The sequence below is a fragment of the Arctopsyche grandis genome, chromosome 10 (assembly GCF_051622035.1).
Source record: "Arctopsyche grandis isolate Sample6627 chromosome 10, ASM5162203v2, whole genome shotgun sequence".
NCBI classification, from domain to species: domain Eukaryota; kingdom Metazoa; phylum Arthropoda; class Insecta; order Trichoptera; family Hydropsychidae; genus Arctopsyche; species Arctopsyche grandis.
In genome coordinates this window covers 1,825,633-1,838,593 of record NC_135364.1, presented here as the reverse complement: position 1 = coordinate 1,838,593, position 12,961 = coordinate 1,825,633, and the positions used below count along the sequence as shown (strand labels likewise).

Genomic DNA, 12,961 nt, shown 5'->3' with positions numbered 1-12,961 from the left:
ATTAATTACTAGTTGTTTTACCAGGCTTCGATCAGTATTTGTAATATAAACAGCTTAAACATGGCAAATCTAATAGTATTTGTAATACAACCAATTGTATTGTCGTCATGGAAATTTTAGTTTGTTTTCGAAGTTCCCAAACAAAGATACAAACTTACAAAGTCTCTTTAGAAATTATATATTACATAGATATAAAAAATATTTATATTTTTATAATTGTAAATCATTCATTCCTGCATGTCCGCCAGTACTGATTTTTTTCGCGTACCACCAAGTGGTACGCGGTTCATGGTTGGGAAACGTAGGGTACCACAGGTTGGGAAACGCTGATTTAGTCGATTGTAATTATGGTCAAATTTTTTTTTTATAATACAAATGTGCACACGTGTGTCATTTCTTATGTTAAAATTCATTCAATGTCAATTTTTGTTTACTTCACGTCTTCTGTTTTTTATTTAAATTTAAGAATGAATTGCCTATCCGTCGTCAATCTATTATAGAGCGATATAAAATAGATTCTCTAAATGATTGGCTATTGATAGTCGCCTTTCGATCACGATCAATTATTTCTATAATATGTTGTCTGCTGAAGACCTACATATGTATGTATGTATGCAGGTCTTCTCCTATATAATATATTATATATAATATACATAGGTACATATTTTAGAAAATCATAATTTTGATATGTTTTTCTTAACTTGAAAGTAGTACATACGTTTTGCCTCGGTATTTGTATATACATATGTATGTACATACCAGTGGTGTGCCGTGAAAATCTCTCTGTTTTTACCACACAGCTTTACTAACATGTGCGGTTACAAGCAGGATACAAGGAGACTCGGTATGACGTCACCTAGTCCCCTTGCACACGTAAGTAGGTAAGGCCGTGCAGTTAAAATAGGGATATTTCCACGGCATGCCACTGATATATATATGTATATAAATATGTACGTACGTAAGTATATATAATTTTTACGTAACATTAATTAAAAAATATATATTATCAATGTAAGGGTTGGAACTTTTCATTTAAGATTAGGTTGTTAGGGTCGGTATTTATTTTTGTTACTGGCAACCCATTTGACGTTTGATTTTCCAGGCGAACACCGAATCCGTCGTACGAGCTATTTTAGAGAGGGGCACTCTTTAAATTTGCGGGGCGAAATGTTCTAGAGATGAGCATTCGCATATACATATGTAGTTTAGTGATAAATACCTATTTTGCCGGGCCGATAAATGGTATCCAATAAAAATCAGATAATTAAATATATCGGATGTGATGCGATTTTTTCCACACAGTTGGAAATTTATAATAGTATTTTTACAAACAATGCACTTTTCCAGAGTTGAAAAGTTTCTGTAAACCGGAAGTAGTAGTTGTTTTTAAATTTTTTGTTCAATTTTGATCTAACAATTTATTCATTCTTCATTATGTGCATAGCTGCTACTGTGAAATTCAAATAAGAACGCGGTTCTCAAATTCTTTTACATCATGTTTTCATCAAAACGTCACGTCAAAATGAAATGATAAAAAACAGGTAATTTTGGCTTCCTTTGATTTCATAAAATTCGTAGTTTTTTGTGTTCAGTTTATTTATATACTATGTTAGCTATCAAGCTAATTTAAAAATACATCTTAATTACTTAACTCTAAAATTTATAATTAATTTATTTATATACTGTCCCTCACAGAGGTGTCTCTTCGCACCTCGCAAGAATGCATCCATGGTCTTAGCAGACCTGATGCACTCAGGGAGGGCATTATACACCCCTGTGAAAAACACCCCCAGTTGTATCATTTTTTCTTACTCTACTTACAACTAGTTTGTCCTTATTTCTAATATAAAAACTATGTTTATCTCTATTCCTTATTATATAATCATTAAAGTACTTAGGCAATAACTTATGATCTAACTTACAAACAAAAGACAATGTACCAATATTTAGACTAATTATAATACTCATCCATCCCAATTAATCTAACATACATACTTCCAATACTCTCAAATCTACTCACATTCAAAATACCTCTCATAGCTTTATTCTGTATATTTTGCATTTTTTCTAAATCTTGGCCACTACCAGTTAAGGTAATTGAAGGGGACATTCGAGCGAAACGGTGACTTTGAATACTCACTGATCAGTAAAAATTTGTCATAATCGACTCATTTAAATAATGTAATAGATGAATATTGAGAGTTTGTTTCATTTAATAATACTTGAAATTAAAATCGAAACTATTCTCAAAAATGAGATATATGAAAAAACCCACTTTACGAAATTGTTATTGAGATAAATCCATTGGTTGGAGGCACAGGTGAATTATTTGTTTAATTTAACGTTCTCTTGATATAACGAAAGTTTTCCACTACATCCATCGATGAAAATAATAACGACTTACATATGTATGTATGTACATATGTACATGGTTAGCACATGTCGAGTGCTAATCTTGGTAGATGTCTGTAATTGTGTTAAATTGAAATAAAATACGTATCTTTCGAATATTTATTCCACAATTTATTCATTCTTCATTATGTGCATAGGTACAAGTAATAAATTAAAGTTGAAACTTTGTTCTGAAATTACTCCACGATCTGTCCATTCATTTCTACCTGGATCGTACTCCAACATCGATTTTGAATTTAAGCCCCCTAAAAGAATTATTATTTAAATTGCTTGATATTTACATTAAAGTAGCAATCGAATCGTGTTCAAAAAACGTTCCAATTTTAAGAAAGATCACATAACGCCCAGTTAATAAAATAAATTTGCATTGACAAGTCGATCTATAAACATATATAGATTTTATAACGATGAGTCATACTTAATCCGAAAGAATTCCTCTTTTTACTTACCTCCTTTACGTTTCACATGGCTTTCGTGTTAGTGCTCATTTTTATCTCTTATCCGATCGTTTTCATACTTTGCCATATTGCTCATTTTGGTCATCAATACACGTTAATGTATCGTCTGCCATTACGTTGGAGATAAAATATCGTATACAACGCGTTTTAAAAACAGGGAAAGTAAATCTTCCTGACGTTTAACAAGCGTTGTTTAACAAGGCGTAAACTGTTCGCCATAACACGGCCTTATCAATTTTAATTGTTTAAACGCCTATAATTCACTCTATATTTTATGAAATTTGCTCTATTGGTTCTCCTTATCTATAATATATAAATATTTATAGTTTTAACTCTCATATCTAATATATAATTTGGAAAGAGACTTTGTATGTAAGTATCCTTCGTCATCGTCCGTAGATCAGTGACGTCATCGAACACGTGATTCGATTTTTTTTTTTCGATCCATGGGTGCCGATTTGTTTTTTTCGATTCAATGGATTCACCCCCGCGGAGGCGCAAGGCGAGTAGTTTCATGGGGCCCTGCCAGGGGCGCTACAGCCTTATGGGGACCCGAAGAGGGCGCAGCCTCATGGGGCCACGAAGGGGGCGCAGGGGGGCGCAGCTTTATGGGGCGCAGCTTTATGGGGCGCAGCCTTATGGGGCGCAGTCTTATGGGGCGCAGCCTTATGGGGCGCTGCCTTATGGGGCGCAGCCTTATGGGGCGCCGCCTTATGGAGCTCAGCCGCATGTGGCCCCGAAGGGGACGCAGCCTCATGGGGCGCAGGGGGGCGCAGCTTTATGGTGCGCAGCTTTATGGTGCGCAGCCTTATCGGGCGCAGCCTTATGGGGCGCAGTCTTATGGGGCGCAGCCTTATGGGGCGCTGCCTTATGGGGCGCAGCCTTATGGGGCGCAGCCTTATGGGGCGCCGCCTTATGGAGCTCAGCCGCATGTGGCCCCGAAGGGGGCGCAGCCTCATGGGGCGCAGGGGGGCGCAGCTTTATGGGGCGCAGCCTTATCGGGCGCAGCCTTATGGGGCGCTGCCTTATGGGGCGCAGCCTTATGGGGCGCCGCCTTATGGAGCTCAGCCGCATGGGGCCCCGAAAGGGGCGCAGCCTCATGGGGCGCAGCCTTATGGGGCGAAGCCCTAAACGGCAACTGATCATGGGGGCGAAGCCCTAGACGGCATTTAATCATGGGGGCGCGGAGGGGCGAAGCCCTAAAAGGCATTAACTAAGGGGGGCGAAGCCCTAGACGGCAATTTATCATGGGAGCGCGGAGGGGCGAAGCCCTAAAAGGCAACTGATCATGGGGGCGAAGCCCTAGACGGCATTTAATCACGGGGGCGCGGAGGGGCGAAGCCCTAAAATCCGTCAGCTAAGGGGGGCGAAGTCCTAAACGGCAATTGCTCATGGGGGCGCCGAGGGCGAAGCCCTAGAAGGCAAAAATGTTCTCCTGTTTTTTTTTATTGTTTTGATTTAATAATTAATGGCCTATGTGATGCCCATTTATTACAGAGCGATTCTCTAAATGATTGGGCTTCGGATTGTCGCCTTGCATGCATGATCAATTAGTTCCAAATTGTCTCCTATTTTAAATTAATAAAAACTGACCACAACCAATGTTTCTTCTAGACCACAGGGTCGCTATGTGAAAAACCAAACAGCTGAACAGGCCAAACAACCAATGTATGGAAATTTTTATTTCAAAAATTACCTGAAAAAACTCTTGCAAATTGGAGTGGAGTGTTTTCTGTAAATTTTTGTTGAACGCTGCTAGTTCCCCAGATACATGATGAAGAATCATACAAACCATTATTAATGAAATAATTGATATTTTTAGCAGTAGTCTCGAGCAGTAGTTTCACGAAATTTTTCTTTAATTATTTTTAAAATTACTTCAAAATCATATAAAATCCTTATGATGGAAAATCTCGTAGAAAATCTTATTGATTTAATAAATCCGACAAATCTTGTTTATTAACACAATTCAGACAAAGGTTAACTAATTCTTCTATAGGTTATCTAATTCTTCTTCTTAGACTAATTCTTCATCCCATATCGAGCGTGGCGCGCTTTTTATGAAGACATTCGAGCGAAACGGTGACTTAGATGAATATCGAGAGTTTGTTTAATTCAATAATACTTAAAATTAAAATCGAAACTATTCTCAAAAACGATATATATGAAAAAACCCAGTTTTGGAAATTTTTGTTGATATAAATCGATTGGTCGGAGGCACAGAAGATTCTTTCAATGATTTTTTAAATTTAACGTTCTTTTAATACGACGAAAGTTTTCCATCGATGAAAATAATAAGAACGTATATATGTACATGTTTAGCACATTATCGAGTACTTATAGTCTCATAGATGTCTGTAATTGTGTAGAATTGAAATAAGATACGTATTTTACGAATATTTATTTCACACTTTATTCATTCTTCATTATGTGCGTAGGTGCTACTAATATATTAAAATAGGAACGTGGTTCTGAAATTGATCCATGATCTGTCCATTTGTCTGTGCCTGGATCATATTTCAGCACTGATTTTGAATTCTGACCTCCTGAAAATATTTAAAGACACGTTGATTAATATTAAAATTAAATTAAGAAAATATTCTTGTTTATTCGTGGTTTCCCATTGTTACAGCCTGCAAGTTATAACAAATGGTATTCAGCGATGATTAATACAAATTGATCAGTTATAGGCAGAGCCGTAGCGATGTTTATGTCGCCCTTGGCAAATATCAAATTTGTCACCCCTTTATTGTTTTTTAAATTAAATAAAATAATTTATTTAATTTAAAAATTACATATTAATTGAAATTGATAAATTAACCATTTAAAAAATAAAATTACAAAAAAGCAGGATTATTTTTTATATTATAAATGTCCCATATTGACAATTTCGCAATAAATATCACAATTAAAATTTAACACAATTAAAATTTCGTGGTTTTTATTTTTTTGTCGTTTATATGTACATACATACGTTTACATATGTATGTAGTATAACTTTTTTTTTAAATTTTTATGTTTATTTCAAATAAATTTTTCTTTATCTAAAAGCCCCAATTATATGTATAATAGGCTACCTGTCTGGACAGGTAAAAATATATGTATATATTTTTATTTTTCTCATCTCTCTGTATTTTTTTGACCATTGTGGCGCATTACGGACTCCTGTAATTCCACAATGGCCACAAACTTAAACTTAAATAAATAAATAAATATGTTAGCTTAGATAGTTCAAATGCTTTATTAACATTATTTTTGGTACAATTATAATTAAGAGACGGATACTCATAGGGCAAGCCCATATAAAAATATGCGTTTCACAATAATATAAAATAAAAAAAAAGATTTTCTTCGAAGTTAACAATAGCCATAATCATATTTCAAAATCATATGCAAAAAATCATATTTCCTTAATGCCTATCTGCAATCCGATTATAAAAATGTTGTAAATATTGTAAATTACAAAAAAAAAATGTGTACGTACATAGTTACAGTGGGTAGTGTTTGTTTACAACTACCAAGCAAATAGACCCAGCATTCGATATTTTTGAAATATTCTAAAGAAATTCGAAAGAGTGTCAAAAACCGCTGTTACATATATGATGCGATATGATCTGAATGCACGAGATCAACATTTGAGTCACTCTACTCACTAATGTTGATTAGCTCGCGCGTTCAGCGCAAGTCGAGCGTACAGTATACACAAAGCAAAGCCGTGCTCAACTAATACGAATTTTTAGCTCGAATTTTACCAATTTAAAAAACCAATTTTAAAATTTTACCAACACACTCTAATTAACCCTTTTAAACAAAAACAAAAAATAGTGTGGCCAGAGCACTATCCCAATAAACATGTTTCAATGGAAAATACTCAATATAAAATAATATTAACAGTGGGATAAAATTCTAAGTGAAAATACGTACTTTTTACTTTTGATTTGAATTGGACGACTACTTAGAGGGATTTGAAAACTCAAAAGTACTACAAACGAAAGATAAAATACCCGACTAGATTCCAATATTCATTTTGAACAGGAATTGCCAGATTTTGAGACATCGACCGAACAACACCAAGATATAGAAAAATCGCGCGAATAAAAAAACACATATACATACGAATCTCGAGCCAATCAACATTTTTTATATATACATAATCTTTCGTATTTTATTATGAGTTAAATGTTTATAACTAACGAGCGGCGGTCAAGTTTCTGCCAAAAAATAATAATAGACCTCTCCGTTGTCTGAGAAAGCAGGAGCAAAAAAAAATGGTTGATAATAAAAATAAACACTGGTTTTTTAGCCGTCGAGCAACCTGACTGCCACCCATTATTTATAATATCTTTCGAAGAAACTTCAAATGGTTCAGTTAAAAATCAAAAAACTTCATTATTGCCGCAATCTTCTCTGTCTTCATTTTCGTCCTTGTCTTCAATCGAATATTTAGTGATTGTTTGACGAATGAATTTAATTACAAGCTAATAAGAGGGTTATAAAAATGCATCGAACCTGTTCATTGCAAATATCATGATATATGTATAATAATACCATAGTTCAAAAATATTTTTAAATTAGAAATATTTTTTTTTATTTACCGAAATTACCGGAATCATTTACCGGTAATTCGGTAATGGAATTTGAACATAATTAACGGTCAACCGGGTTACTGAAAACCGGTAATGCACACTTACATGGTATGCCACATTGTCAAGAGCGCACTTGGGTGTGTCTAATTGGGTTGAATTAAAATAAACTACGACTTTTTCGAATATTTATTCAACAAATTATTCATTTTTCATAATTTGCATAGATGCTACTAATAAATTAAAATAGGAACGTGCTTCTGAAATTGATCCATGATCTGTCCATTTGTCTGTATCTGGATCGTACTCCATTACTGATTTTGAATTTTTACCTCCTGAAATTATAACAAGACATATTTATAAATATATAAATTAAAAAAAAAGCAAACGATTTGTGTTTATAAAATGTTCCAGTTTTCAGAACGATCACACAACGCCCAGCAAATAAGATAAATTTGAACTGTATTTAAATGACTGCGATACTCACCGACGCAAATGATTTTCTCGTCGAAAGCAATCGCCTTGTGCCCATGCCTTATTTCAGGAAGACTGGCCAATGATGTCCACGTTTGAGACTTGATGTCAAATCGCTCTACTGATTTAAGAATCGATGATGGATTACAACCTCCAATAGCGTAAATGTGGTCTCCCATTGCGACAGCCTGCAAGTTGCAACAAATCGTATTCAGCGAAAACACTTTACTGTAATATGTTTGTTTATAAAGCTGATGGATACAAATCGACCAGTTGTAGGATTCAAGAATATAACAATGAATTCTTACTGCAAAACTACTTCTTTTTTCTTTCATTGCTGGGGCTGTTGTTATTTTATCTTGTTGCGTATGAACGATTTCCATTGTGTTTAATCTATTACCAATATTGTCCAATCCCCCAATGGCATAAATTTCTTTCCCCACTACTGCACTTTCATGATAAGAACGTGCTGTCAACATACGAGTTACATTAATCCACGTATTCGTAATTAAATCATACCTGAAATGAAATGTAATTGCGAATTTAGTATGTATAGTATTTTTATATGAACGATGGGAATTTAATTTTGATTTTTAAATGCTTTTTATTATTACGAAATTATGTTCACAATACATCTTATATCTATTTTAATAGCTACTGATCTACTGATCATTTTCTATTTTACTATTTTAATTTAATTTTGTTAGTAATCATAGTATTATATTATTCTAATGTTATTGTACAGCATAATAGGAAAAAGAGCTCAACAGCCTATTTACAATGAACGATGGGAATTGCACCACCCTCAATACATAGTATATGAAATAAATATTTTTATGGTTGGCAACCTATGGACCGTAGATCGTTTGGAATCCCGAGTGAAAAATTTTATCGAAATCTATTTGATTTAGGAATTATTTTTCCCGGTGGAACTATCAGAAACGATTTAAATTTCCATCGTTGACCAAAGCGCACAAAATGGCAAAGTATCAAAACGATCGGAAGACTATAGGAATAGATACTGAATCGATATCGAAGTGAATCATAAACGCAAAAGTGGAATTGAAACATAAACGCAATAGTGCAATAGTGGAATTGTTTTCAAAACATTTATTGCTATGAATATAATACATATTATCAGTTAGTGATAAAAGTAGAATTTTCACGAGGTTTGTCTGTTAGATGTTTTTGAAGATGAAGTATTGAATTTAAAATAAAATGACGGTCTTAAAATAAATCTTAATTAAAGCTTACTTGGGAGGGTGCGAGCAGTATCCAAAGTGCAGAATATCGGAAAGGGGTGTAAGTTTGAGATGAGGTCACGAAAGTCACGTTAAAAAATTAGTTAAATAAATATATATTTTTTAAATTACACTGAGCAACAAAAAAAATATTTTTCCCACCCACATATTTTTCTATATTATTAAAACGTGATCAGTGATCGATTCCGAGTTCCAATCAGTCAAAATCTCGAGTTTGAATTTTCGCATGATCACAAAACTTCTATTGCTACTATGTATGTACATAGATAGAGTAATTAAACAAATAATAGTTTATCTCGTTAAATACCGAAGGAAAGGAAAAAATATTTTTGACTCAAGAAAATAACCTTTCCACGGAATTTATCGTTTCATTTTTATTATTCCGTCCTCCGATGACGAACACTTGGTCATCGATGACGGTGGCTGCAAAATATCGCCTTTCTTGTTGCATCCCTTGCAATTCTGCTGTTTCCTTAGCGACGAGATCAAAGCAAGACACCTGTGAAATTAGCAAATGTAAAAATAGCATTTCATTGGATCTGGGTAAACGTTTAAATACTCAATCGTATGAAACTTAAATCACATATCACGAATGTCCACTTTTCGAATTGGTCGGTAGACCCTAGCCGAATAAATCACCACAATGAAAATACAGTATAATAGGTACATACATACATGTGATTTAGATTTTAAATGGAACTAAAAACTATTAATGGAACGAATGGTACCTTGTTCGTGGTTTGACCGTCAATTTCACCACCCATAGTAATCAGTTTGTTATTCAAGACGACAGCCCCAAATCCAGCAGTTTTATTGTTCAAATTATGATATGTAGACCATTTGTCAGTGTTAGCATAGCATATTTCAATTTCACCTGAAGTCTTAAATTGAAAATGGACTTTATTAATGAAACTTTAACTTATAATTTTAAGAAATGAAAATAAATATGATAAATACACTTTCATCTTCTCCTCCAACAATTAATACAGTTTGTTGGCAGCATTTTCGAGGTTTTGAATTTAACAAAGGTAATAGAGGTCTTTTTTCTGGATTATGTTGGTATTCGAATGTATCCAACAGCATTTGACAGCAGATTAATGAATCGTAACAGAGTGGCTTCACTTCATTTAATATAAACTGAAAATTTAGAAATTCACCTTGGAATAAATAAATATAGACGAATTTGAATTATCTATGAAATTTGTCACGAAGCAGGAAATACCTGGACGGGTAACAAAGGTAATCTGATATATTTTAACAGGGTATCTAAATGCTTTTTCCGAGACTCGTAGTTATTTTGCACCCAAATCTTCAATCCTTGAAACACGCGCTCTTCTCTTGCTACATTTAAATCATCCGACTGTAAAAGTTCACCCAGTCGTTCACAACTCATATTGAGGAATTCATCTTCTTGGATTATCTGCATACCAATCGGATTTTTGGATAATATTATGACAAACATAGTCGAAAAAGCTTTTGTGGTTATATCCATGATATCCATGATACAAAATACAATATGCCAAATCATATGTCATATAAATCAATAACATAAAAGCGTACCTTTAAATAGTTCTTCGCAATATAAGCTTTTGTTTGCTCGAGTAATCGTAAATATCCATGTTGTTTGGCGAAATCTTCAATGAAAATGGCATTCTTATTGTGTCTTATTTTTTCGAGGTACGCCAAACAGTATTCTTCGAGTTCACGCACCTGAATCATTTTGGAGAATTTGATTATGTTCACAGCTTGATGTAGTTGGAAGTCTGAAATGAACATTTAGCCATGGATATTGATGTATTTAAATGTTTTAAAAACACACGGTTTCTTTTGATCTATATATGTAATTACCAATTTCACCGAAGTAGAAGAACTTAATTGTCTTTTTGACAGACTCCGCGGTTATATCGTCAGTGTCTTCCAAAATGATTTCAGTGGTTGTATCATTTATTCTACTTTCGAAAAAATCGCCATTCGTAACGAGTATCAACTTGTGCACTGGGAATCTGAAAAAGTCATTTGATTCAATTATGTACTATTATATTATATAGACAATTACCATATATGTAAATAAAATGTACCAACTTGTTATTGCCAACTACCAAATCGATATTACACAACATCTTTTCTTTGTAAATGCCAAACATTCGCTTTAAAATAGTTTTTGCATGTCGATCGTTAACATCATTGAATTCGGACATTTTTGTGTAGAATTTTGTATAATAAATTTAATGCGGTACTAAAACGATATAGGAATAAAAAAGCAACTGCCGATGATAATAAATTATCATAAAAACGTGTCACCGAGTCAAGAACTAGCCGCCAATTGAAGTTTTAAGAAATTGCTATCGAACTACACTGCTTCAAACAACATTGATAACAAACCATTAATGAGAAATCGATCTATTAACATAACGAAAGTCTTATGATCCTGTTTTTGATGTGATGAATATATATGATAAATTATGACAATTACTTTGCACGCTTTCAAAAATTCTGGAAAAAATAATCTACACTCGTTTACTTAAAGTCGTAAATAAGAAATTAATAAATGAACAATTTGGATTTCGCACTGGACATTCCACGACCCAACAACTAACAAGACTAACTGAACACGTGACGAAGAACTTTAATATGAAGAGAAGTACCGGAATGGTATGTCTCGACATAGAAAAGGCCTTTGACACGGTTTGGCATGATGGACTCATTTATAAGCTCCTTATTAACAAAATACCAAACTACCTAATTCTCATCATCAAATCGTACTTAACTCGTAGAAAGCTAGTGGTTAGCGTAAATAATGAATTATCGTCTCCAAAAATAATCGCAGCTGGCGTTCCGCAGGGGAGCTTGCTTGGCCCACTCTTGTTCTCCATATATATAAATGACATACCTATTCCAAAAAACTGTCACATAGCCCTATATGCAGATGATACAGCTTGCTTCAAAAGTAGCAAAAAACCAGACACTTGAAATTGAATTTTAAATTAAAACAATGACTGAACACTTCACTAAGTGGAAAATTCAAATTAATCAAACCAAAACAGACGCCATATTCTTTAGTGTTAGAAAGCATAAGCCAAGTTCAGGTCTGAAAATCCCCTCTGGAGAAAGTCTGAAATGGCAGTCAGTAATAAAATATTTAGGAGTAACGTTTGATAAAAGAATGAGATGGGCACCTCACATTGAGACAGCGAAATGCAAGGCGATGCGGGGTATATCCTCAATATATCCAATATTTAATCGCCATAGTTCTTTATCAACGCTAAATAATATAAAATTATATCGCGCGCTCATATTACCATTATTAACCTATGCTTCACCTGTATGGAATAACGCCTCGAATACTAACCTTTCCAAGCTCCAAGTAATACAAAATAAATCCCTAAAAATAATTTATAATACACCCATATATACTATATACGCTGAAGAAGTGTTCTTAACATAGTAATAATATTAATATTTAAATATACTATTTATTTATTTACCAAAGAATTATTTTAAGCTAATAAAGATTAATATTCCTAATTTTCGACATTTTTAGTTTGTTTTCAAATCAAGTCGTCTGCAATTACAATTTGTTTCCCAAAAACAAATATTATTATATTTGCCGTTATATTAGCCGTTATAATTGAAAGTGGCATTACTTCACTCTTATTCATTGCGAGAAATATCTCGCAAAACATTAAATACATATATTGATTTACGTTTAACAATATTTAAAAATACTGGTGGCCTGTAATACATTTATTCTGCTTTTCCAAGATTCTGGACG

At 33.7% G+C, this 12,961-nt stretch overlaps 1 protein-coding gene across 1 annotated transcript; it reads right to left on the bottom strand.

Moving 5' to 3' along the window:
• Positions 1-7,627: 7,627 nt before the first annotated feature.
• LOC143917911 (kelch-like protein 5) lies at positions 7,628-12,436 on the bottom strand. The gene is made up of 10 exons (XM_077439536.1): positions 11,272-12,436; positions 11,038-11,192; positions 10,750-10,952; positions 10,412-10,609; positions 10,147-10,326; positions 9,918-10,070; positions 9,537-9,688; positions 8,236-8,446; positions 7,941-8,115; positions 7,628-7,788 (listed from the first exon to the last, which is right to left on the bottom strand). The coding sequence occupies exons 1-10, from the start codon at positions 11,385-11,387 to the stop codon at positions 7,655-7,657; spliced, it is 1,677 nt and encodes a 558-aa protein (XP_077295662.1). The 5' UTR covers positions 11,388-12,436; the 3' UTR covers positions 7,628-7,654.
• Between the last annotated feature and the right edge of the window lie 525 nt (positions 12,437-12,961).